Source organism: Mugil cephalus, chromosome 6 (assembly GCF_022458985.1).
Source record: "Mugil cephalus isolate CIBA_MC_2020 chromosome 6, CIBA_Mcephalus_1.1, whole genome shotgun sequence".
NCBI classification, from domain to species: Eukaryota; Metazoa; Chordata; class Actinopteri; order Mugiliformes; family Mugilidae; genus Mugil; species Mugil cephalus.
Genome location: NC_061775.1, coordinates 28217561 through 28245197, shown reverse-complemented (window position 1 = coordinate 28245197; position 27637 = coordinate 28217561). Strand labels below are relative to the sequence as shown.

At 43.5% G+C, this 27637-nt stretch overlaps 1 protein-coding gene across 2 annotated transcripts; it reads right to left on the bottom strand.

The window, feature by feature from the left end:
- Window positions 1-782: 782 nt before the first annotated feature.
- On the bottom strand, window positions 783-27637 carry orc1 (origin recognition complex, subunit 1). 2 transcript variants are annotated; one of them, XM_047586084.1, is made up of 18 exons: window positions 27410-27637; window positions 26796-26923; window positions 25455-25627; window positions 23095-23542; window positions 21939-22182; window positions 21784-21861; window positions 17881-17943; window positions 16783-16890; window positions 15186-15447; window positions 14968-15074; window positions 14735-14836; window positions 12305-12476; window positions 12089-12196; window positions 10067-10216; window positions 8053-8172; window positions 7766-7938; window positions 4077-4164; window positions 783-1285 (listed from the first exon to the last, which is right to left on the bottom strand). In XM_047586084.1, exons 1-18 carry the CDS (start codon window positions 27502-27504, stop codon window positions 1091-1093), a joined length of 2814 nt encoding a protein of 937 aa, XP_047442040.1. In that variant the 5' UTR covers window positions 27505-27637; the 3' UTR covers window positions 783-1090. The 2 variants fall into 2 exon arrangements, with proteins under 2 accessions (XP_047442040.1, XP_047442041.1); XM_047586085.1 differs by lacking the exon at window positions 21784-21861.

Below are 27637 nucleotides of genomic sequence, written 5' to 3'. Positions count from 1 at the left end.
TGATATTTAAATTTGTCGTGTCAAACAAACAAACAAACAAACAAACAAACAAACAAAGCCTCCGTCCTGATTTCTTTTTAATACCACAGAGTTCAGAACAGGTTAAGTTCTCAGAACCGCCCCCGGTTCCTTCACTGAGCTGCTTTCCAAGAACATGTCACATCTTCAATGTTTCTCTAAATATAGAGAGAAAAAAATCTAAATGTATTTAGATTAACATCGATTCTTCTGGTTCCTATTTAATTCTATTTAATCCTATTTAATGACTTAATGACCTGATTTAATGGCTCAGACGTGTAATAAACGTTATTATTCTAGATGAGAACAGAAAACAAAGTTACATTTGTTTGAGGATCTGAAACAGTTTTTAACACGACTGTAACTTTGAAGTCTCATCTGAACAGTTTAGTTTGTGATGGACCCAAAACACATGTGTATTAATATTATCTCATTTCTCTGATTAGTTTTTTGTTAAACCATAATTTACATGTTTATGTGACCGGGTGCTAAATTATTATTATTCACGGTGCCACCAGTGAGTCTGAGTCTGAGTCTGAGGAGATTATGTTAATACTGTGGCAGATTTCCATAGAAACAAACGCACTGTTTCATTTTGCTTGTTCAGTTTTCGTTTATCAGATTCCACCTTAGCTCTGTAAGATTTATTACGTCCACTATCTTTGTCTGTTTTTCCATTTTACAAATAAAAACGGTAAAACAATAAAAAAAAGTGATGAACATTTGAACGGTTTAAGGGTAAAAGCTGAAGAACTGGAGGTCAGTTTATATCAAAGATGGCGCTTTATTGCATATTCAACATTTAAAAAAAAAAGTTAAGAATAAACACGAGAGCTAAACGTCACATTTCAATTAAAACCGGGGACGTCACAAAGTCTCCCACTAACAGAAAGAACAGATGGAAGAGTCTGAGTAGTGAATTGGTTTGAGGTGTGAGGTGTGAGTACCTCCTCCTCCTCCTCCTCCTCCTGCTCCTCCTCCTCCTGCTCCTCCTCCTCCTGCTCCTGCTCCTCCTGCTCCTCCTCCTCCTCCTCTTCCTCCTCCTCCTCCTGCTCCTCCTGCTCCTCCTCCCTCAGTCGGCCTTCAGGGCGTAGAGCACGTCGTCCTGGCTGACGTTGAGGCGGATGCGCTGCAGGACGTCCAGGCGGCTGGACTCCAGCAGCAGTAACCTGCAGGAGCCCAGACGCTGGCACACGGTCAGACCTTCAGAGACGCCGACGGGCTGGAGACCCTCCACCCGGCACAGAGCCTGGTGCTGCACGAACACCTGAGAGACGAAACCCAGGGACACGCTCAGTCAAAACCCAGGGACACGCTCAGTCAGCCATAGCTCTTAACTACAGCGTCACAATTAACTCGTTAACATTAATTAATTAATGAAGCATCTGCAGCAGAACGACTGTGAACGTGTCTCAGTTCGTCCAAGTAGCGTTAGCGTTAGCACCAGCTGATCCGGTAGTGACAGGCAGCAGAACCAACCCATAAAGATGGAAGACGCTAAACAGCACGTTGGTCCTCTCCATGGGACATTTGAGGACAAAGAAATCAAGAGGGACCAGTGGAGACACATAAAGTATCATCACACTCTGCAGGAAGGAGTTTTCTTTCCAGCTTCAAACAGCACATGAACCAAGCCAAGCATACGTTAGCCGGGGATTCTGCTAGCACTTGGGCTAACGCGGCTAACAGCTGGAGACAAACCAAGACAAACCAAGACAAAGACAAGCTGCCAGTGCTGCTGCTAATATGTGTCCACTCCTGCAGCCACTGTTCACTGGAAGTTGACTAAAATGAGACAATGACGCTGGTTGTGTCATTTACGAAAACTTGTTCACACTTTCAGCACACGAGTCTGGTGATGTTCACCGCAGACCTTGGACACGCCCTGGTTTCTCGCTCAGCTTCTTTAAACCACACGTACTGTAGGCGGAAGCTGGGAGGTTGTGGTCAGAGGCAAGTTCACTTCCATCTCCTCTGATTCACAGGTGTCAAACATGGAAATTATTTAAGATTAGACCAAGTAACGTGAATGAGAAGGAGCTAAAGGCTGTTTGTCGTTTGGTTTGTTTAAAGGTCACTCGAGGGAAGTTTTTAGGTGAAAAACAGGAAACTGGTGCAGCTACTTTCTGTCACGGCAGCTTGGAAAGTAGCTGCACAAGAAGAAAGCAAGTTCACACTTTCAGGACCTTCAGCTGAGTCTGGTGACGTTAACCACAGACACAGTTCAGTCACTTAGATCTTTATCTGACTTATGTGAAATTAGGCATTAAAGTCGGTAAAGTAAAGAAAATAATAATGGTTGTTGGGGTTTGATGCAGGACTCGCTACAGATTTGACCTACTTCCTCTACAACACACAGGTTACGTTAATACTGTGGCAGATTTCCATAGAAACAAACAGTATTCGTTCAGTTTTCGTTTGTCAGATTCCACCTTAGATCTGTAATATTTATACGTCCACTATCTTTGTCTGTTTTTCCATTTTACAAATAAAAACGGTAAAACAATAAAAAAAAGTTGGCGCTTTATTGCATATTCAACATTTAAAAAAAAGTTAAGAATAAACACACCCATCAGCCACAACATTAAAACCACCTAAAAGGCTTTTTTTAAAAGGCAACTGGACACATAGAGCAGAGTAGAGTAGAGTAGAGTAGAGTAGATTAGAGCAGATTAGAGTAAAGTAGAGTAGAGTAGATTAGAGTAGCGCAGATTAGAGTAGAGCAGATTAGAGTAGAGTAGAGTAGATTAGAGTAAAGTAGAGTAGATTAGAGTAGAGCAGATTAGAGCAGATTAGAGCAGATTAGAGCAGATTAGAGCAGATTAGAGTAGATTAGAGTAGATTAGAGCAGATTAGAGTAGATTAGAGTAGATTAGAGTAAAGTAGAGTAGATTAGAGTAGAGCAGAGCAGATTAGAGTAGAGTAGAGTAAAGTAGAGTAGAGTAGAGTAGAGTAGAGTAGATTAGAGTAGATTAGAGTAGATTAGAGTAGATTAGAGTAAAGTAGAGTAGATTAGAGTAGAGCAGAGCAGATTAGAGTAGAGTAGAGTAAAGTAGAGTAGAGTAGATTAGAGTAGAGTAGAGTAGATTAGAGTAGAGTAGAGTAAAGTAGAGTAGAGTAGATTAGAGTAGATTAGAGTAGATTAGAGTAGAGTAGAGTAGAGTAGAGTAGAGTAGATTAGAGCAGGTTAGAGTAGATTAGAGTAAAGTAGAGTAGAGCAGATTAGAGTAGAGCAGATTAGAGTAGAGCAGATTAGATCAGAGTAGATCAGAGTAGAGTAGAGTAGAGTAGATCAGAGCAGATTAGATCAGATTAGATTAGAGCAGATTAGAGTAGATTAGATTAGAGCAGATTAGAGTAGATTAGAGTAGAGCAGATTAGAGTAGAGTAGAGAAGATTAGAGTAGAGTAGATTAGAGTAGAGCAGATTAGAGTAAAGTAGAGTAAAGTAGAGTAGATTAGAGTAGAGCAGATTAGAGTAGAGTAGATTAGAGTAGAGCAGATTAGAGTAGAGTAGAGTAGAGTAGAGTAGAGTAGAGCAGATTAGAGTAGAGTAGAGTAGATTAGAGTAAAGTAGAGTAGAGTAGATCAGAGTAGATTAGATCAGAGTAGATTAGAGTAGAGTAGAGTAGAGTAGATTAGAGTAGAGCAGATTAGAGTAGATTAGAGTAGAGTAGATTAGAGTAGAGCAGATTAGAGTAGAGTAGAGTAGATTAGAGTAGAGTAGATTAGAGTAGATTAGAGTAGAGTAGATTAGAGTAGAGTAGATTAGAGCAGAGCAGCGTCCTCAGTTCTAAGGAACTGGAGGAAGGTTGAAGTTTAAACAGGAAACTGGTGCAGCAGCAGTTTCTGGTTCTTGCAGAAACAAGTCGAGTCCAAATCCACTCGATCCTAAACTGATCAAGTATCTGTGGGACCCCCCCCCAGTAACAGCGCCCTCATAAGACCTGTTCCCTATTAGGAAGTCAGATCAGATCTGATGGGTGCATCTGTATTTAACCTTGACCCAGATTTGAAACGAGCTTCATGAATAAACCGACGCCTCTGATTGGTCCTCACCTGCTGGAACGTGGCCTCCTCCAATCCCAGCCTCCGAAACTCTGCGATGACGGATCTGAGGAAGAGCTGCTCCTGCGTCGACGCGCACCTGGAAAAACACACAATACAAACCGTCACTTCGGATCTGAACCAGAGTAACTATCCGCCGAGGGGACAATACGGGACGGGACAGTATGGGACGGGACAGTACGGGACGGGACGGGACGAGACGAGACGGGACAGTACGAGACGAGACGGGACGGGACGGGACGAGACGAGACGGGACAGAACGGGACGAGACGAGACGAGACGGGACAGTACGAGACGAGACGGGACGGGACAGAACGGGACGAGACGAGACGAGACGAGACGAGACGGGACAGAACGGGACGGGACGAGCTGGGACGAGACAGGACGAGACGGGACAGAACGGGACGGGACAGGACGAGACGAGATGAGACGAGACGGGACAGAACGGGACAGAACGGGACGGGACAGGACGGGACAGGACGAGACGAGATGAGACGAGACGGGACGAGATGAGACGGGACGAGATGAGACGGGACGAGATGAGACGGGACGGGACGGGACGAGACGGGACAGAACGAGACGAGACGGGACGATACGGGACAGAACGGGACGGGACGGGACGAGCTGAGACGGGACGGGACGAGCTGGGACGAGACAGGACGAGACGGGACAGAACGGGACGGGACAGGACGAGACGAGATGAGACGAGACGGGACGATACGGGACAGAACGGGACGGGACGGGACGGGACGAGCTGAGACGGGACGGGACGAGCTGGGACGGGACGGGACGAGCTGGGACAGAACGGGACGGGACGGGACGAGCTGAGACGGGACGGGACGAGCTGGGACGAGACGGGACAGAACGGGACGGGACAGGACGAGACGAGATGAGACGAGACGGGACAGAACGGGACGAGACGGGACGATACGGGACAGAACGGGACGGGACGGGACGAGCTGAGACGGGACGGGACGAGCTGGGACGAGACAGGACGAGACGGGACAGAACGGGACAGAACGGGACGGGACAGGACGAGACGAGATGAGACGAGACGGGACAGAACGGGACAGAACGGGACGGGACAGGACGAGACGAGACGAGATGAGACGAGACGGGACGGGATGGGACGAGACGGGACAGAACGAGACGAGACGGGACGATACGGGACAGAACGGGACGGGACGGGACGAGACGAGACGAGACGAGACGGGACGAGCTGGGACAGAACAGTTGGGACAGTACGGGACGGGACGAGACGAGACGAGACGAGACGAGACGAGACGAGACGAGACGGGACGAGACGATTAGGGGAAACACATTGAAGATGCAGAGAAGAAAGACACCAGGTGGGAGGACGAAGCTGCAGCAGTGACAGGATGAGTAGTTAGTGTCGAGGAGACAATGACGCAGAAGCTTCCACATGAGAGTCGACATGTACATGAGAAATATAAATGTAAAGAGCAATAAATCATTAAAAAAACAGCAGAAATGTGAGATTAGCTGCGTTTGCATCACAACTAGAACACACACAGTGACATCATTGTATCATTGTGGTGTGAGCGAGTACATTAGTTTGACATTTATCTCCATCATCATCAGGAAGGCGGTTATGAAAGTGAAACAGGTTCCTGATCGACGTTTCTATTTCGAGCAGTTTCAGATTTCAGCGGGGACAGTCCTCGAACGTCACACGGGAAATACAGGCTGGAATAACTGTACGTGGTTAATGTTAAACTGGTTCACTTTAGAACTTTATCTGCCTCGTAAAAACAGCGAAGCCTTTTCTGTCAGACCGTTACTTCACGCTTCAATGATTCCTCAACGTTACACATAAAAAAAACAGAGAAAGATAAAATAAGTTTTACCAGCAAAATAAAACAAACAGTGCAATAAAGAAACGTAGAGACATGAAGGCCTGGACGTCTCTGAGTGTTTTAGGTTTTAGCAGAAAGACGACAGCTCAACGCGTTAAACCAGACTTAACTGAGTTAAGCTGAACTCTGATCTCAGACTTAATCAGAATGAAGCCGATTCTTTCAACACTTTGAGGCGGTTCTGATGATCTAACTCTGTCCTGGTCTGTTTTTAAACCATCACCCTGTGAGACCTTGATTTCATTTTATTCTTATGTTATTTAATTGTTTTGTCTTATAACCGTTTTATTTGTCTGGTTGTTTTAAAGAGCTTTATAGATGAAGCCGGGTTGGACTGAGCCTCTAATGTCGTGGGACGGCCTGAAATCCGTGACTCACTGTATCTGGGTTGACATTAAACTTCCATCACTCATTTCATCGCTCCGTGATCTTAGAACCACATGTGCACTGAAGCAGGCGTCAGGGGACGATCTGAGTCAATGGCCAGAAGCACCAAAACCACCAAAAGGCCCCCAAAACTACGCCACAGCTTCTACTCTATAGGGATTTTAAACACGGTTAAACACTGTTAAACACGGTTAAACACTGTTAAACACTGTTAAACACTGTTAAACACTGTTAAACACTGTTAAACACTGTTAAACACTGTTTGAATCCAGTCTGCCTGGGACGTCACGTTGAGTTGGGCTGGAATTTATTTCATGTTCAATTCTTGAAGCTAATCCAAAAAACATGGTATGAATTTAGGATAAAGGGGAGAAAGTGGAAATGTTCTTAACCCACCGACTTCCACACTAAGAAACACAATTAATCATGAATAAATATCCTCACCAAATAAGTATTTTAACACATTATGAATGAAATGTTCACCAGATTAACACAACGTAACGACTGAAGCTGTTTGATGCATCTGCTGAATATAAACCACTGTGTGAAACACTGAGCTCTCAGGTCTGAATCTCAGGACCCGTTACATGAAAGAATTGTGTCCAAACTTTTAAACGCCTGATGATATTATTTTCATGTGAACGGTTGCACAAGCATCATGAATTCTTTCTGATCCCCTTTGATGTGGAACAGGTTCGTCTGGAGGAAGTGAAACTGGTTTTAAGTGACGATAAACACGAAGCGACGCGTGAACATCGTCGGTGAATGTGATTAAAACCGTGAAGCTCCACTTTTAAACGTACCTGAGTTTAATCACTGACGGGGATTAAAAACGTGTAAAGGGTGAAACTCGGTTTGTTTTACAGGAAGGAGGCACGTTTCTCCTCTTTCTGATAAAATCTGCTCGTGGTGGTGACTCAGCTGTGAATGTGTGTCGGTGTCAAACAGCTGTTTATGGTCTTTGACTCTGGTTAATCCTCTTTATCTGCTCGAATCCGTCCAGTCACTGTGTTGTTACCGTCACTGAACTCATCACTTCTGTATCCCACTAAGTTTCTGTTTTAATGTTTGCTTGTGTGGACGTGCGCTGTTGCCGATGAGTTGTGTGTCTGATAATTGCAGATAATAAACTGGTAATGTTTCATCACCAGTTTATTAACTCGCCTACGTTTCTAAAAAACCTCTCAAACATCTAAAGCTAAAGCATTTAAATGTTAGTTATTGACTAGAAATCAAACTGAGACTCAGCTCAATTAAAATGAAAGTGTGAATGAGTAAAGTGATGAGAATTTAACAGAATTATGGGAAATCGCGTAAAGATGAGACTTTACCAATGGAAACGAAAAGGAAATGGACTTTATCCAGATTTCAGAAATCAAACTGCGATGGAAACCGTTGTGATGTTGTGATATTTACTTGATGGCGGCGACGTAGGATGAGGAGAACATCTCGTCCAGCGCCTCCATCACGTGGCTCATCCCCACCAGCCCCGCGGAGGACGACGTCCCCGGGGACGAGTGCTCGCAGATCTCCGTGGCTCGTCGGCAGATGTCCAGACACCGGCGGGCGTCTCCGGACAGAGCCGCCACCTGGTGGAGGGAGGAGGAGGAGCAGGGACGGGACGGCCGATAAATTTAGCTAATTCTCTGTGTTTCTGACTCGGTCCGTGTCCACGTGAAACAGCGTCCGCGGGCTCGTCCTACCTTCCTGGACGCCAGCTGCAGAGCGTCCTCCTCGAACGCCTTCACCTTGTTGAGTCTGGACATGATGATCTGCTGCAGCTGCTTGAAGCCGTACGGCTGGAACGACATCCGGGTCAAACCCTGGACAAACACAAAGACGCATTAAGATCCAACCCAACGGTCTGAGACACACAGGAAACAAGCTTCTATCGACTTTAATTAAACCATATTCTTGTAGCAAATTGACTCAAAAGATGATACAAGGTTCTGCAGCAGGAAACTGGACTTCAGGTTCATTAAATGCTTTAAACTGGGACACGTGGTGCATAATTATGTCTGATGCATCCAATTACTTCTTGTTGCAATTTCACTACTTTTTGCACAAACGCCAACACTTGTATATTGTTTGTTCTATTCTACTCTTTTAATCGTATTATTTACCTTTTTACACAGTGAACTCTTTTTTCTTGTTACTTTTCTTTTGTTGCAAACTGCAATTTGTGCACTGACAATTAAAGGTTTTTTATTCTATAAGTAAAACCAACATTAGTTCAATTTGCCCTCAGGTGTTTTTTTTTTTTTCATTCTTAGGGTAAAATGATTTACAATAACCACACTTCAGCTTCTTCCTTTCTTTTGTCAAAGTGATACAAAGAAGCATCGTGATTAATCTCTGCAGCGAGAAGCAGAAATGCAGATCAGTGCCAAACCACATGAGCAGAGAAGCAGTTAACAGGAAGATAAGAACTGAAGCAGTGACCAACTTCAGGGAGGAGACTTCCAGTCAGTCAGACAGTGCAACCTAAAAATAACAACAACCTGTTACCATGGAGACCCTGGTCTGACTTCAGTGTCAGTGTGTCTGAGTTTTTACCTCTTAAAGTGAATCTGGCTCCAAAATGCTACTGATTCACTACAGGAGGCAACGTTCACACAATTCAACCTTTGGACATTTTATTTCTCCTGGACAGTCACCAAGGCTACATGCTACATAGCAATGCTAAGCTACCAGCTACCAAGGCTACATGCTACATAGCAATGCTAAGCTACCAGCTACCAAGGCTACATGCTACATAGCAATGCTAAGCTAACAGCCACCAAGGCTACATGCTACATAGCAATGCTAAGCTAACAGCCACCAAGGCTACATGCTACATAGCAATGCTAAGCTAACAGCCACCAAGGCTACATAGCAATGTTAAGCTACCAGCCACCAAGGCTACATGCTGCTACATAACAATGCTAAGATAACAGCCACCGAGGCTACATGCTACATAGCAATGCTAATCTAACAGCCACCGAGGCTACCTGTTACAAAGCAATGCTAAGCTAACAGCCGCCAAGGCTACATGCTGCATAGCAATGTTAAGTTAACAGCCACCAAGGCTACATGCTACATAGCAATGCTAAGCTAACAGCCACCAAGGCAGCTACAAATGCTAACTATAGCAATGCTAAAGCTACTACCAGCCACCAAGGCTATACGCTACATAGCAATGCTAAGTTACCAGCCACCAAGGCTACATGCTACACAGCAGTGCTAAGCTACCAGCCACCGAGGCTACACGCTACATAGCAATGCTAAGCTACCAGCCACCGAGGCTACAACGCACATAGCAATGCTAAGCTAACAGCCACCAAGGCTACATGCTACATAGCAATGCTAAGCTAACAGCCACCAAGGCTACCTGCTACAAAGCAATGCTAAGCTAACAGCCACCGAGGCTTCATGCTACATAGCAATGCTAAGCTACCAGCCACCAAGGCTATATGCTACATAGCAATGCTAAGCTAACAGCCACCGAGGCTACATGCTACAATGCTAACAGTCACCATATCAGTTATATATCAGTTAAATTTGTTGTCAGTTGTTTATATATTTGTGTCTTTTTTTCATAGATTTTATCATTTTATTCTCTACGGTGAATATTAGATTCTTTGATATTTCTGCTGTTAATACCAGAACGTACACGTGTTTATAACACAAAATAAGAATGGATGTCATGAGAACGTGAACGTGGAGGCGAGCGCTCACCAGCCGACTGGCCACCCTGTTGATCATGATCCGCTCGGGCAGGTCCATGGTGTTGGCGATGGTCAGCACCACCAGGCGGGCGTGGCGTCGCGTCGGCCAATCGAACAGGTTGTACATGACGTTCTGCTTCCTGGTCCACAGCAGGTCCAGCTGCAGGGAGGTCAGACGGGTCAGGGTCACCGAGGATACACCTGAACTTTGACCTTTACCAGCTCTGAACTAAACCTACAGACGTTTAGATAGTACGAGTTTATTTAGGGCGGAGCCTCCTAATTTCACACCATGGACGACGTGAAGGGAACTCAAGGGACTGAACAGAAAACAGTGTCTATAAACGTTTCTTCATTTAATCCACTTTAAACCAACAACGTGAAGCTGAGACCAAAAAAAAACACCAAATATGATCCATAAATAAAAGGAACTTCCACCTTAAATCACTTCCTTCCTCTTTTTTTTTGTGTTGTTGTCTTGAATTTCGTTCCCTTTTCTTCTCGTTTCCTGTTTTCTCATCATCTTCTTGACTTTCTCTGTCTCATGTTTTCATTCTTTTCTGTCCACTTCATCTTCACATTAACTCTGGAGGTTTCAGGTCTGTTTTTTGCAGCGTCTTGACACAATTTTTTATTGTTTCCGACACAATATAAACAGAACTCAAGGGAACTGAACTCACATTCTTTGTTAATCCAACAAACCAAATGCCAGAATATATATTGGTTTATTTATTCACTCTCTCTGATGACTCATTAGTGGACGGCCACACCTGTTTCTTCCAGACATTACAGGAATCCTTTATGAATCGAAAAGAAAAACACTGAAATCCCCCCACACTCCCTGTCGCTTCCTTTTCAAAAGTCAACAAAAAAAAAAAATGTACTTTTATATGAACTTTCAGTCTTGAGCCTCAAACTGAGCTGCAAGTCTCTTAATTCATTATTTAACAATCAAAAGTTCAGGTGCTGCTTCATTTTAAAAGAGGAATTTAAAGACTTTTATTTATTTATTTATTAATTTATTAGTTTGTTGCGCTGGGACCCGAGAACCCGTCGCATCGCGACGCTGTGGTTTTGTGTAATGGTGGGTTGTATTTGCATTTCTATTTTTAGCGTCTGTGCTGCTATGAATAGTCACTTATTTAACTGATTTATTGCCACACATCTGACAGACCTGTTATTACTCAGTGATTTCAGTTCTGCATGGGAGAAGTTGTGCTTTTCGGTGACGTGTCATAAATAATTCCACAGCCGCTGCTTTCAAACAGCTTAAAAATCAGTTAATGTCCATGTTGATCAGCTCTCTCTCATATGTAGCCATTCATTTATATATATATCTCAATATATATTGTTCCAAACGTGCCATCACTTCCTTCTTAATGAGCTTGTCTGGATGTTTGGGCTCTTTGTTCTGCTGCAGAATGAATCCTCCTCCTCCCTGATGGTGTTGATGGTGGATCAGTATCTGCCTGAGGACCAGGAGCCTCCTCCATGCTTCGCTGTTTCCTGCAGACGCTCATTACTGTAAATCTCTCCAGCTCTTTGCTAAACAAACTGACAAATATTCCACATGTTGCCTGGTCAGTCCAGATGTTTCCTATGTTCTGGTTCATAGCTGAGCCTCTTGATCTTGTTTCCATGTCAGAGTGATGGATGTCGGATGGATCCTCTTCCATGGAGACCACGTCCGTCCAGACGTCTCCAGACTAGATGCTGAACCTGGGGACCTGATGTCTCTATTGGACATTTTCAGTTTTGGAAGAGAAATAATCTGGATGCGTTTCCCGGACCGACCTCTGTGTCTACGATCCTGTTAAATCCCGATTGTGCCAACGGACCTAAAGTGATTGATGCTGGTTTGAAGTGGATCGGATTTTTCGTTTATTCGTTCATTTTGCATCTTGTAATTTTGCAAACAATCATTGTGTCTTTGAGCTAAATCCAACATATTCACATGACGTCGTGCATTTCCTCCGATTGTCCTCGTCCAATAAACAAATAAAGAAGAAGATAAATAGTGTCATGCTCTTACTTCGTCCACCAGCAGCACCGTGGTCTCCTTCCTGGGCGCCGGGAGGCTGAACCTCTTCTCCAGCAGAGCGGCGGCGTGGTCGGCCGTGGCTTTCTGACCCGTCAGCTTCTACAGAGGAACCAGAACCCAGCACTTTGAACCAGAGCGTCTGAATCAGAGCGTCTAACATCCACTAGAGTCCTCCCACGTCCACTAAACCCCCCCCCGGGTCCTCACCTGCAGGATCTGGACGTAGGCCTGATGAGGGTCGGTCATCTTCATCCCGTTGATCTCGATGAAGTGGAACGGAGGGATCTCGTCGGAGTCAGCGGCGTGCTGCAGACAGCGCATCACCTCGTGGACCGTCGCCGTCTTCCCCGTCCCCGGGACGCCCGAGATGTACATGCACCTAGAAGATAAACGACGCCTTAACTCTTCACGTGTCCACGAACCATATCTGGTAACTTCATCACACTGTTCCTCCAGTCCACGTCCACTAGAGTCCTTTAACGTCCACTAGAGCCCTCTACAGTGCTTTAACGTCCACTAGAGTCCTTTAACGTCCACTAGAGTCCTCTACAGTGCTTTAACGTCCACTAGAGTCCTTTAACGTCCACTAGAGTCCTCTACAGTCCTTTAACGTCCACTACAGTGCTTTAACGTCCACTAGAGTCCTTTAATGTCCACTAGAGCCCTCTACAGTGCTTTAACGTCCACTAGAGTCCTCTACAGTCCTTTAACGTCCACTAGAGTCCACTAGCGTCCTCCCACGTCCACTAGAGTCCTCTACAGTGCTTTCACGTCCTCTACAGTCCTTTAACGTCCACTAGAGTCCACTAGCGTCCTCCCACGTCCACTAGAGTCCTCTACAGTGCTTAAACGTCCACTAGAGCCCTCTACAGTGCTTTAACGTCCACTACAGTCCTCCCACGTCCACTAGAGTCCTCTATAGTGCTTTAACGTCCACTAGAGCCCTCTACAGTGCTTTAACGTCCACTACAGTCCTCCCACGTCCACTAGAGTCCTTTAACGTCCACTAGAGCCCTCTACAGTGCTTTAATGTCCACTAGAGTCCTTTAACGTCCACTAGAGTCCTCTACAGTGCTTTAATGTCCACTAGAGTCCTTTAACGTCCATTAGAGTCCTCTACAGTGCTTTAACGTCCACTAGAGTCCTCCCACGTCCACTAGAGTCCTCTACAGTGCTTTAACGTCCACTTGAACCCTCTACAATCCTTTAACGTCCACTAGAGCCCTTTAACGTCCACTAGAGTCCTCTACAGTCCTTTAACGTCCACTACAGTCCTCCCACGTCCACTTGAACCCTCCCACGTCCACTAGAGCCCTCTACAGTGCTTTAACGTCCACTACAGTCCTTTAACGTCCACTAGAGTCCTCTACAGTGCTTTAATGTCCACTAGAGTCCTTTAACGTCCACTGGAGTCCTTTAACGTCCACTAGAGTCCTCTACATTGCTTTAATGTCCACTAGAGTCCTTTAACGTCCACTGGAGTCCTTTAACGTCCACTACAGTCCTTTAACGTCCACTAGAGTCCTCTACAGTGCTTTAACGTCCACTAGAGTCCTCTACAGTCCTTTAACGTCCACTAGAGTCCTCTACAGTCCTTTAACGTCCACTACAGTCCTCCCACGTCCACTTGAACCCTCCCACGTCCACTAGAGCCTTCTACAGTGCTTTAATGTCCACTAGAGTCCTTTAACGTCCACTGGAGTCCTTTAACGTCCACTAGAGTCCTCTACATTGCTTTAATGTCCACTAGAGTCCTTTAACGTCCACTGGAGTCCTTTAACGTCCACTACAGTCCTTTAACGTCCACTAGAGTCCTCTACAGTGCTTTAACGTCCACTAGAGTCCTCTACAGTCCTTTAACGTCCACTACAGTCCTCTACAGTCCTTTAACGTCCACTAGAGATCCTACAGTCCTTTAACGTCCACTACAGTCCTCCCACGTCCACTTGAACCCTCCCACGTCCACTAGAGCCCTCTACAGTGCTTTAACGTCCACTACAGTCCTTTAACGTCCACTAGAGTCCTCTACAGTGCTTTAATGTCCACTAGAGTCCTTTAACGTCCACTGGAGTCCTTTAACGTCCACTACAGTCCTTTAACGTCCACTAGAGTCCTCTACAGTGCTTTAACGTCCACTAGAGTCCTCTACAGTCCTTTAACGTCCACTACAGTCCTCTACAGTCCTTTAACGTCCACTAGAGATCCTACAGTCCTTTAACGTCCACTACAGTCCTCCCACGTCCACTTGAACCCTCCCACGTCCACTAGAGCCCTCTACAGTGCTTTAACGTCCACTAGAGTCCTCTACAGTGCTTTAATGTCCACTAGAGTCCTTTAACGTCCACTGGAGTCCTTTAACGTCCACTAGAGTCCTCTACATTGCTTTAATGTCCACTAGAGTCCTTTAACGTCCACTGGAGTCCTTTAACGTCCACTACAGTCCTTTAACGTCCACTAGAGTCCTTTAACGTCCACTAGAGATAAACTTTCATAAAGCTCTTATCTGCACTAAATCAAAGGAAAACATTTGTTGTTATTTATATGTTAAGAAGACGCTGTGTTACCAGGAACCTTCGGATCAAACTGGGCTCTAAAAGCTAGAAATTTTCCAGAAGTTTTTTTCCGTGTGCTCCTCACCCTCCGGTGCCGTCGATGATTTTACTCTCAACGAAGCTGTAGATGTCCTGGAACTCCTGCTCCCTGCAGGGCAGAGACTCCGGCACCGAGGACACGTGAAGCCTGGACACAGACCAGCCGCCATCATCATCATTATTATTACTATAAACATGATTATTAACATTAACATATCAGATACTGTCGTTTCGTTTACTTTGTTTTTGTGGCTAGGATCGGGGGCGGAGTCAACTCACCTGGTTCTGGCCTCCTCCAGGACGTTAGCGGGTTGACGGGCCGGCTGAGACCTGCTGGGGATACTGGGGGTGGCGTGACGGGGGGTCCGAGGAGTCCCGGGCATGATCTGTGATCCAGCAGAGTCCGGAGGAGGAGGAGAAGGAGGAGGAGGAGGAGGAGGAGGTGGTTACCAGTGAATTAGAAGATTCTGTCGCTTGTTTTTTTTGTATTTTCTCACCTTCTTGTTTGGGGTTTTTCTCGGAGTTCTGGTCGAGGAGCGACTTTTCCGTTTGGATCGAGGAGTCTGAGAACCAGACGCCGCCCGGCGGCTCTTCTTCACCACGACCTCTTCATCACTATCCACCTCCTCCCCCTCTTCTTCCTCCTCCTCCTCTTCATCTTCATCGGCATCATCCTCCTCCAGCTCCTTCTTAGACGGGACAAACTCGTCCTCGTCCTCCACGTCCGAGTCCACGTCCACTTTGTTGTCCAGAAGATTCCTGAACAAACCGATTAAAGAAGAAGATTAAATCATTTATATGAAGACATGAGAAATGTCCCTGTCACGGTAACGCAGAATAAATAATAATTAAAACCAATAAATACAATAAAAATTAAGTTAAAAAAAAAAACAATAATAAAAAAAATAAACAAAAATAAAAACAAAAAAATTAGAGAGAACATACAAAAAAATAACAAATATAAAATAGATATATAGAGACAAAGAATTAAAAACGATAAAACTGATTATAGATTATAAAATGTAGAAGGTGAAGTTTGTGCAAGAAAATAAAGAAACTAAACATTTGTTGAAATTGGAAGAAAAACTATTTTCAAAATAATAGTTGAGAATTCAGGTAAAAGTTTGACGCCATTATCAAGAAAATATTCTGCAACAATCAGACAGAGCACAAATGAGAATGAGAATTATTATTAAATATAAATATATAAATGACTTTTGAGCAGAATTTATGAAAGTTCCTCCACAAGGTTTAATGTAAAACCTACAACACACAATAAGTTTACTTGTTATTCTTATTAAAGTGCTGATGTTTAATCTTGTTAGCTCGCATGCTAACGGGGGTTTTCACTTAAATTCATAATAATATTTAAATAAGTGCTAGAAAACAAAATGAAATAGCTTTGGTTTGTTTGCTTTTTATAGATGGAATCATGGTTGATATAATGAGGTTTTATTAACAAAATAATTCACAAAAATAAAAACTTCAATTAATTAAAAAAACAAAAAACAAAAACAGAAAATAAATAAGCTACTATGAAATAATTGCTGTGAAATCCTCCCTATGACAGGGTTGGGTGGTGATACAGTGATAAGATACGGGCGGCGTCTTTCAAAAGCAACGGTATCAGTTTCAATACTGTCATTAAAAGAAATGCAAAAGTGCAAAGGTTGTTAATATTGTGCACATTATGTTGTTATTGTGTCATCATTAGTGTTTGGTATCAGTGTCTGAAAGGAAATGCGCTCAGAAGTCAGACTTTGTTTCCCGGCGTATGTTCTTCTAAATCTGCTTCTACGTGTGTAAATATGCTACAAAGTTAACAAGTTTCGCTTTTTTGTCTTTTTTTTTTATGACCAGCAGTTTGCACGGGGCATTTTATTTTGAAAATCCACTGGATTCTCTTCGTTTTTTCTGTTTTTTATGGTTTTAATGAATAATCGCGGTAATACCGTATACAGCGGTAAAATGTGATACAGCCCAACGCCACCCAACGAGACGACTACGAGAGGAGGAGGAGATGTTTTGGAAAGAAAGGAGTGAAACTGTTTCAGCCTCGCGGCTTTAAAGGACGAAAGGTCAGAGGTCACTCACAGCTGCTTCCTGATGCGAGACGACACCAACATGGCCGACTTCCTCCTGGAGCTCCTCGGCGTGGCCACGTCCGGAAGCATCGGAGAGTTCTCGTTATCCACCTCAGCCCTGAGGAGGAGCAGAGGAGGAGGAGCAGAGGAGGAGGCGCAGAGGAGGAGGCGCAGAGGAGACAGTCAGAACTGAAAGCAGCGAAATGATAAACACAGAAACGAACTCATCTTGTTCTTAGTCACAAACCCTCTAACGACTAAAATGTCATTTTCCTTTTAGTTTGGTTATTTATTGGGTTTTATTATTTATTTTAAAAATAATTTATTTTTAATAAATTTATATTAAGGTGTGTATCATTATTTGCCTGATTTTTTTTAATTTATTTATTTTTTATTACATTTTAGCCTGGTTATTTTATTTTATTTATTTAACGTTTTAAATTGTTCGTGTGTGTGTGTGTGTGTGTGTGGTCTCTTGGTCCATTGTGTCTGTTTTTTATATGTAAAGCACTTTGGACACGTCCTTTGTATGAAAAGTGTCTATAAATAAAGTTTGACAGAAGAAATGAGCGACTCCAGTAGTTTATAGATAGTATATGTGAATGGACATGCGGCAAAAACACAGTGGAAAGTATCAGTAAATACAGAGAGAACGGGATAAATGTGGATTATCAGCTCAAAACAAGAACAACTGGACTCAATGATCCATATAAACCACACACCTTTTTTTAAGTTTAACTAACATACACTCAGCGCGTTTACATGAAAAAAACGAATTATTGCCTTAATCAGACTCTAACAGGAGAATTTAAGTGCATGTGAACACGTTACTCCGATTAAAATCAGAGTCTCATTATCTGATGGAGACGCCCAGATAATGCGACTGAATCAGAGTTTTCATTGGATGATGCGTGTGTTCATGCTCCATCATCGCTGCGCCGGCGCGTGACCCAACAACAAACACGTCCAAGAAGCCGATCACAGAAGAAGAAGAAGAAGAGAAACGGAGGCGTCTGAGGGACAGCGATGATCTAACCTGCACCAGAAGATTTCACAGACGTGTGGTGACGGGTTGTGACGTAAAGAGGAGGTGAAATGTGCTACTCACAGCATCGCCAGCGCCGGCTCCTTCAGCGTCCTGGGTTCTTTCTTTCTGGAAGGAGTGGTCGCTCTGTTCAACCGAACACACACGTCACGTAAATATAAAAGCACAGATTACATACAACAATAACACAACAGTTTACCTGTGTCTCTAAAATCAGTATATTCTCTGTCATTGTCATCCATCCTTTTTAAAACACCTTTTCTATACGTATTTATGCAGATTGTGTTTTAAACTGCTGTGGGTGTTGTTGTCTTTGTACAGTTTGGTGTTTGGAAAAGAAAAATAAATAAATAAATGTTTAAAAAAAACAAAAAAAAAAACATTGAAAATGTGGCTCCAAGATTTGTAGCCTTTTAAATGATGTGTTAACATGATGCATTTAACCTTCATGCCGTCCTCACATTTACTCCCTCTGGAAACCTTCGTGGTTAAAGAAACTGCCATAAAATCCTCATACTTCAGTATTTATTTCCATGCATCACTTCAACAGAGCTGCTCAAAACTACCAGAACCTCACGAGTTTTAAAGATTTTAACCCTTTAAATGCGAATCTGAAAATACAAAGTTCTAAACGTTTTTTTTTTTTACCAAAAAAGAAAAGACAAATTATTTTTCATAAAATGAACAGTGGGATGATGGAGCTTTGGTGATAATTAGAGTCTTGGAGAAGCTAAGAATTAACGATTAAACTGATTTGATTGCATCATTATTTTTTATGCAGTGTCTGGAAACCTTCATGGCAGAAAATCAGCCATAAAATCCTCACACATCAACATTTTCTTTAAGACTCTATTTACCACCGAGGTCTCACCCACCTACTGTTTATTTACTGGAAAATAATTCAGCTCGTCTTTTTTTTTTTGCAAAAATCATTTAAAACTTGGTACATTCTGACTCATTTAAAAGGTTAAACTCTTGACATCCTGGTAGTTCTGAGCAGTTTCTTTATGCGTGTACATTTTTGCCACCGAGGTGTCGACCAATCACAAGAGTATAAATGACATGTGGGAGTAAAAGACGCTCATTTCAACAAAATTTGGCTAAAGAGGAGAAATTCAAGCCACAAGCTACAACACAGTTAAAACGATGTAAAAATGTACAAAAATACCTGAAGGGTTAATACTGTCATATATATCTATCTGTAATTTGTACTCGTCCTGATCTGCACACAATGAACTTCCATTCATTTTAATTTCCTCTACATTTGTAGAAAACTATTTGTACAAATTCATTTTCTTACTTTTCTATCTAATCTGTACTTTAATCTTACGTCCCCGGCTTCAGTCTCTCCCGCACAATTTTTTAGTTTTTACCAATTTAAATGTTTTCTACCTTCAATGTGCAGATAACCAAGTCAAATCATCAAAGCAGCTCGTGTAAAAAACTAAAGAGGTGGAAACTCCCAGGATCCTCGGAAGAAACGTGAAGGCGTGAACACCCAGAACCGGACCAGAAGAAACCAGAAGAAACCAGAGGGGAGGTGGTTTCCCAGTTTGCACCAGGACGTGTGAAAACCAGGGTTCCTGCAGGTTCCTGCAGGTTCCACACGCGACGTTTAACACTTTTATGAGCTAAATTTAAAACCTGCACCAAGAACAAATAATCAGGAAAATCAGATCCAGTTACTTTAGGAATAACTACATTTATCGTCGCTGTCACTGGGCTGAACTCTGGGCTCCACTTCCAGGTTTATTTCTAATATTTCATAAAGAGCTACAGCCTCTAACTGTGAATGTGAGTGATGGCCGATAAACGCCGGTCAAACCAAAACCGTTGAGTCAGAGCGGAACAGGCAGATACATCAGCGTCACAGAGACGCGGGGTTTTCTATTCGACCTGAACGGGGCTCACGTCATAATTCTGGCAGAATGTTACACATAAATGTTACACAACAGAGAAAGCTGAACATAAAAAGGTCATGGAAATGACTCACAAACCGGGAATTTGGAATTTCCGTCACCGCATGAATGCATCACAGCTTGTGTATGTTTGGAAATAGACAGTTCTCCGGGAATAAAGTATTTCTGGTCTAGACGCTTTTATCAGTGACGTTCATTTCAAATATCAAATAGTTTTGTTTGACTCGGGTTTTTTTTTTTTTTTTCATCTGAAAAAATAAATATTTTTATTTTAAGACTCAAAACTGTTTGTTTATTAGTTTTTCTTATCTCCAGGTTTGTATCGGTTATCGGTATCGGTCTTTGGAAGCAGAAAGGTATCGGTTTTCGGTATCGGTCGTTGGAAGCAGACAGGTATCGGTTATCGGTATCGGTCTTTGGAAGCAGACAGGTATCTGTTATCGGTTTAAAAAAAAAAAACAGATATCGTGCATCTCTAGTAAAATCTCTTCGGTTCCATCTTCACACAGAACGGACTCACTGGGTCATATGTGATCAGGATGTGTGTATGTGTGTATATATACATTTCTAAAGTTTTAACATTTACAGCTAAATGTTATCGTGAAGAAAAAGGGAAAATCACGGTTTCATTTATTCTGACATATTTCTTCATATTTAAGCTGCTACGTCTAAATAACTGTTGTTGCACATATTAGTTATTTTTTACTGTACATGCAAAACGGGCACATTTATAAATAAGCATATTGTAATATATCTATTTTTATATTCTATCCTTTAGTCCGCCCACGTGTCTGCAGGAGTTCCCCAGGATTTCCTCACGTTGTTTTCATTTGTAGGCTTTATTTCTCCTGACTCATCTGTTGGCTCGGCTCCAGCCTGAGGATTGTGTAACCGTCAGATCATCACAACCACATCTGAAAACACAGCAAACAGCAGCTGGACTGAGTCAGAAGGAACGAGGTCCAGTCCCTGAATGAACCCAGCAGCAGGAAGTAGAGTTTGTGATCCATAAAGACAAGATGTTGTGTTGGTATCTATGGATATTATCTTTAAATTAGGGTTGTTCAGTTCTCTGGAACTAAATTGGTACCGGAGAACTGTAGTAGTAGTAGTAAAAGTAGTAGTAGTAGTAGTATCTCTGGAAGAAAACTAGTTAGAGCTGCATTGCAATTCCCACTAAACTCTGGTTTAAATATCCTTTTATATTATATCATATTCTCACAGTGATTTTTAAAGCTTTTTCTCACACATGTAACATTGCGATTTACAATAAATCTGAAGTGTCCCTTGTTTTTTTCCCAGAGCTGTTAAATGCATGATCTTCATAAAGTAATTTAATATGTTTTAAAGACTACAGCATCGTAAAATACCATTTAAAGACACTGGTCCACTACTTACCTTAAGTAGGACCTAGAAAAGACCTAGAAAAGACCTGGAAAAGAAAGGCCTGGTGTTTTGACTCGTTTTTTATTTTATTTATTTTAAAATTATGTTCTTGTTTTTAAGATTTTCTATTAAAATAAAGTCAGTAATGACATTTTTTGTGCTCTTTTTATTTGAAAAGTATGAGACTAGTTTGCTCCACGTCCACCTTCAGACACTTATTACTATTATTATTATTATATTATTCATGGTATATTATTATTATTATTGATGAGGAGCCTCGTTAGCCGTTAGCAATAGCCACAGGAGGCAGATCGTTACCGTGGCGACTGTTTGTGGTGATAAGTCGTGTACGTTGATGTCAGAATAAATGAAACTGTTATTGTCCATGTTTCTTCATTTCATTCTCTTTTTCTCCAGATTTAATTTAAAAAGCTGGAGACACATTCGGTTCGTTCCTATGAGAAGAGAGTGAAGCAGCTTATTAGACTGGAATTAGAATATTTGTATCGTGGTTTATCAGGATTAATAGTTTTATCCCTCATCGCCTCAGACTAAATATTTACGTTTATGACTTTTTAAGGCTTTAAACTATCAAACGTTTTTCAGACTCTGCAGAAACCCTGGATCGACCTATGAGGGGCCTGGGGGGGGTTTGACTCACGTCTGCCCCCTGGTGGCCAAGCTTCTCCTCGGGGTGCTTCTTCCTCTTCTTCTTTGTGGCGTTTTCGCCCCCTGAGGACTGGAAGAGGCGCCTGAAACGTCTTTACTCGGACTTTCAGACACGTTAAAACCAGAGAGAACTGAGACTAAACCGACCTGCTGGAGTCGTCCCTCAGGGACGGACGAGGGGGACTGTCCAGGTCCTTGAGGACGACGCTGATGGGCTTCAGGGAGATGCTGTCCAGAGCGGCGGGGGCTCTGGGGGTCTTGTTGAGAGGGGTGAGGCTGAAGGTGGAGGGCCGGGGGGGGGACAAGGACAGAGGAGACGACTCCAGCTCGTCCTCCAGCACCTGTCCCAGAGCGTCCTCGCCGCTCGTCTCCTCCTCCTTCTTCTCTGGACCTGAGGGGACGAGACCTTTAATTAGAGGGGACGCTTAAACTTTTAGTTCAGGGCCAAACGGAGCAGTGCTGCCCCCTGCTGGTCAGTCCTGGGAGGATAAACTCCACTAACATGATTAATTACAAATTTCTCCTTAATTCTTAGATGCCGGCTTCTTCTTCTTCTTCTTCTTCTTCTTAGATGCCGGCTTCTTCTTCTTCTTCTTCTATTTTTTAGATGCCGGCTTCTTCTTCTTCTTCTATTTCTTCGATGACGCCTTCTTCTTCTTCTTCTATTTCTTCGATGCCACCTCCTTCTTCTTCTTCTTCTATTTCTTCGATGCCGCCTTCTTCTTCTTCTTCTATTTCTTCGATGCCGCCTTCTTCTTCTTCTTCTTCTTCTTCTTCTATTTCTTCGATGCCGCCTTCTTCTTCTTCTTCTATTTCTTCGATGCCGCCTTCTTCTTCTTTTTCTTCTTCTTCTATTTCTTCGATGCCGCCTTCTTCTTCTTCTTCTTCTTCTATTTCTTCGATGCCGCCTTCTTCTTCTTCTTCGATGCCGCCTTCTTCTTCTTCTATTTCTTCGATGCCGCTTTCTTCTTCTTCTATTTCTTCGATGCCGCCTTCTTCTTCTTCTTCTTCTTCTTCGATGCCGCTTTCTTCTTCTTCTTCTATTTCTTCGATGCCGCCTTCTTCTTCTCCCCCCCCCCACTGTGGAAGTATTTATTTCAGAGGAACTTGGCATTTTTCTGTCTCCATCTTAATTTTGGGTAAAAAAATATGTAAAAGTTGCACCGAGTGATGCACTAAGAGTCGTGTGTTCACTGATACACACTCACACAACAACAACACGCACACATATGTGAACAGCTGTTCACCACAGAGACCAAAGGGTTAACGTTGCCCCCCCCCCCCCCCCCCCCATGTTACTCACTGAGGAGCTGCAGCTTCTTGCGGACCCCCGGCGTCCTGGCCGTGGCGTTCCTCCTCTTGGCGCTCAGACATTTAGACGCCGACAGTTTGGAGGCGGAGTGAAGCGACTCGGCCTCCGCGGCCTTTCCGGCGCTCATGGTGGCCCCGCCCCCCCGGACCTCCCCCAACGCCGCCTGGCGCATGACGACTGGGTCCGGCGTGGGCAGGGCCCGGCGGGAGGGGCCCCTGGAGGCCGGGGTGGCGGCGTGGGGGGTGCCGGGGGGTGAGGGAGGGAGGGAGGGTTTGGTGTGACGAGGACGGGAGGAGGGGGAGGAGGAGGAGGAGGGAAGAGACTCCACCAGGGAGGAGGCCACCAACCTGAAGGTCTTAGAGTCCCAGGACAGTTTCACGTACAGAGAGTCTCTGTCGGGGGAGTCAGGGAACGGAGCAGCGGCGTCAAGGTGCTTCACCTGTGGAGGGAGGGCAGGGAGGAGGAGCAGGGGAGCAAGGGCTAGCACGGAGGAGGAGGAGGAGGAGGAGAGGAGGAGGAAGGAGATGAGGAGGAGGAGGAGAGGAGGAAGGAGGAGGAAGGAGAGGAGGAGGAGAGGAGAAGAGGAGGAGGAGGAGGAGAAGAGGAGGAGGAGGATGAAGAGGAGGAGGAGGAGGAGAAGAGGAGGAGGAGGAGGAGGAGGAGGAGGAAGAGGAGGAGCAGGAGGGTGAGGAGGAGGAGGAGGAGAGGAGGAGCAGGAGGAGGAGGAGGAAGAGGAGGAAGAGGAGGAGGAAGAGGAGCATGAGGAGGAGGAAGAGGAGCATGAGGAGGAGGAAGTGGAGGAGGAGGAGGAAGTGGAGGAGCAGGAGGAGGAGGAGGAGGAGGAGCGGGAAGAGGAGGAAGTGGAGGAGCGGGAGGAAGAGGAAGAGGAGGAGGAGGAGGAATAGCAGGAGCATGAGGAGGAGGAGGAAGTGGAGGAGCAGGAGGGTGAGGAGCAGGAGGAGGAGCAGGAGGAGGAGGAGGAGGAGGAGGAGGAGGAGGAAGAGCAGGAGGAGGAGGAGGAGGAGGAAGAGGAAGAGGAAGAGGAGGAGGAAGAGCAGGAGGAGGAGGAGGAGGAGGAAGAGGAAGAGGAAGAGGAGGAGCAGGAGAAGGAGCAGGAGGAGCAGGAAGAGGAAGAGGAGGAGGAGGAGGAAGAGGAGGAAGAGGAGGAGGAGGAGGAGGTTTTAGTTTAGTTTATTCGATCTAGGTTTGTCACAGTATCAGATTTTCACTTCGCGATCATTGATATTATCACAATAACATGTAAATCAGGCTTTTTATCTAAACCTGTGCAGCAGTTGTTACATTCATGTTACTGTGTATTTAAAAAATAATAAATAAAAAAACTATATATATATATATATTTTAATCAACCCCCCAAGGACAAACCCCCTGTTGAAGATCTATGATGTAAATAATAAATGCATCTTTAACTTTATTTACGTTGTTTTCCCTCTTGAGAAAATGAACGACACTCAGATAAAAGTGATAAACAGAGGATCCACAGATGGAGACGTGTAAACTAACGACGACATCAGCACACGAGGATTTTTAACATGACACTAAATTAATACGTGTGAACCACAGCAGCTCTAACTGGAACAAACAATCAGAAACAAACGGACGCATTGAACTTAAATAACACAAAATGAAACATAACCTGATAATTAAATGTTCTATGTGTCATTAAAGTCGTGGGAGGAAATACAGACTTATTCTATCTCAGCTCTTCTTAACAAATCAATAATATTTAAACACTTTGCCTCCTATTAGTCTAATAATAATAATAATAATAATGATAATAATTTAAAGAGAAAGTACAAAAGACGTCAAGTCATCTAGAAATGACACATAAATAAATAAATGCTGTGTTTTCCTCTTATTCATCATCTTTTTAATATATTATTTGCACTATTTTCTCAAAGAGCCCAGTTTATTCGTTATTTTATTTAATGTTTTTGGGGAAAATGCGCCTGAATTAGCGGCTGCATGTCGCCAGCAGCTCCGTGAAGAATTTCTAGCGCCTTTTTTAGCTTTTTTTGTCTGTCTTGTTTTTTGTTGTTGTGCCTTGAACCAAACAAAATGTTTTTTGGTGGTTTTTGTGTTTCGTGCTGTTTTTATATATTTTATATGATCCCTGCATGTTTACATCCTCCCTGGACAGACGGTTAAAACGGTTAAAACATTAACTGCAGTCATTCTTTTTTTTTGTTCTATTTTTTGTTATTTGAAAGTGTCGTGTTTTTGTACGTCATGATATAATAAAGATTTCTGAGCCTGAATTTAATCCTTTTTCCTCTAAGACGTGTTTCCTTCTGTCTCCCGACACTAAATAAATGAACGTGGACGCTCACCTGCACGGGTCTGAGGATGGACTCCACGTTGACCTCGTCGTCGCAGCTCCGGCCCTGATAGTAGAAGATTTCCTGGGGATGAGGCTCTCGGCCCAGAAGCTGCAGTTTGCTCAAAGGCACCTCGGACACGCGCACGAACCACTGGACGGCCGCCTTCTTCTGCATCCCGCTCTCTGAGGACACCAGACGAGACGCGGCAGGTAAAAGTCAGAGGGAAGTGAAAGTCAGAGGGAAATCAGCTGAGACCCGGAGGAGGAGTCACTTTAGACTCGTAAATCACTGAAATCAGGTCTCAGGTTGTTTGTCATCACCGGAGACGAGTCGACGACTCAAAGCAAAATGTTTTAGTTTGGAGCCACATTCAGAGCAATTTGATCTCAGGTGGAAACGACCAGTAAGACGCTGTTTATTCAGAACAATGAGCCATTTTCCATAAAGATAATGTTTGGCCTTTTTTTCTCGGTTTGACCAAGATCATCTAAAATACTGACTTTAGCATCAGATTTAGAATTTCCAACTAAAACTGTCCCATCGACTTCCATTATAACCACATAAAATCATTCATTCTGCAATATCAGGGTTTTATTTATGAGGAAAAAAATGGTCAAATTCGTCATTTTTAATCGTCACCACTAAAATCAGCCATTTCTCCGTTAAAGGGTTTGTGCACAAGCTGTTTATTGTTTCATTAGTTTTGTGTTAGCAGCTATTTTAAAGTGTGCGTCATATATGCACTCGTTAAACAAAATAAAAACACGGATTGGAACTTTTCTTGTCACAATAATATACACAAGAAACAATGAAGAATTTATATATATAGGGACATTTACAGACAATGTGGCCGTGATTAAAACGGCTAAAATTGGCAAACAGCTGCTGAAACTATAATAAAAACCTTTAAGTAACAATCATTTGTTGCTGAATGTTTATATTTAATAAACTATCCTTCAGATAAACTGGACCCTGTCCTGCCCACGACTTTTGTAAATTTGTTCATTTTCCATTTTATTTTACTAGATGATACTTATTTTAAATCTAATCTTATTTTAATTTAATTTCCTTTTTACTTGAGGTGTTTGTTGTAAGCAAACGTGTGGCCCGCGGCCCCGACGTTTGACGCCTGTGGTTTCTAGACGTATTCTAGTTTGAATAAAGTCTTGGGTCATTCGTCACGTCCACGTCTCCACAGATCAGTCATTTAATCAGAGTCATGTCGTCTCCAGTAAAGTCCAGTGTGACGTCCCGTCCCTGACGTTTACTGTTGGACTGTGTAATTGAATGTGTTTGTGTGTATTAACAGAGGGGACGATGACGTTGACACAGACTCATGGATCCTCTCACCGTCTTCGAACAGACGGACGACCCGGGCCACGTACGGCTGGTCTTCGTCGTCTCCCTCGATCAGGATGTGTTGGCCGGCGTTGATGACCGTGGTCCTGGGAAGTCCCTCCACCCTGATGCCCAACGAGCTGAGGACGGGGACGAGGACGAGGACGTCCAACAGGACAAACATCAAGAACAGAAAGAGAAAAAACTGAGACCGGGACGTTTGTCAGGAGAAGTTCATCATTTCATCCATTGGGGGGTTAGAGATTTGTTCCTACTCTTCTACTGAGGCTTAAATATTAAGATTATATTAACCCTCCGGCATCATCAAGGACATTTTGTCCATTTGGGTCATTTTTGTTTTGCAACAAAGTGTCAACCGTGAAAATAAATTACTACCTTCAAGTCATTAAGGACAAAAAAGTCCAAAAACTGATTAATATTTATTCTGCATAAAAAACTCAAACCACTTCTCTTTATATTGTTTATGGACTCAAATATCAAATCTAAGTTAGATTTTAAGCTTTAAAATGAACTCGCCTGTCTTATTTTAATGTTTTTATCCGTAAAATGAAGTAAACAAACTTCTTGAGGAAAAATGAACATGAACGAAAAAGAAAAGCACTCACTCGTATTCGTAAGTTTTCAGCTTCCTGTTGAAGTTTCGAGGCTCTCCGCGCCACTCGTACGACCTCCGGACTCTGAGCCTGGTGAAATATTTCATCTTTGTTCCGGATCGATCAAGAAACCGAGACTTTTATCTGATTTAAAACTAATTCTGTTCCGACATTAGAAGTAATTCATAAGCTCCCTGACACATTTCGCGCGTAAACTGACACGTAACTTCCGCCTCCTCC

Coding starts and splice junctions, on each gene's coding strand:
- orc1 (XM_047586084.1), bottom strand. CDS start 27,504: ATGAAATATTTCACCAGGCTCAGAGTCCGGAGGTCGTACGAGTGGCGC. Junction 15,448..16,782: donor TCTCGCATCAGGAAGCAGCT/GTGAGTGACCTC, acceptor CGGTTTGTTCAG/GAATCTTCTGGACAACAAAG. Junction 7,939..8,052: donor TGCAGCTGGCGTCCAGGAAG/GTAGGACGAGCC, acceptor TCCCTCCACCAG/GTGGCGGCTCTGTCCGGAGA.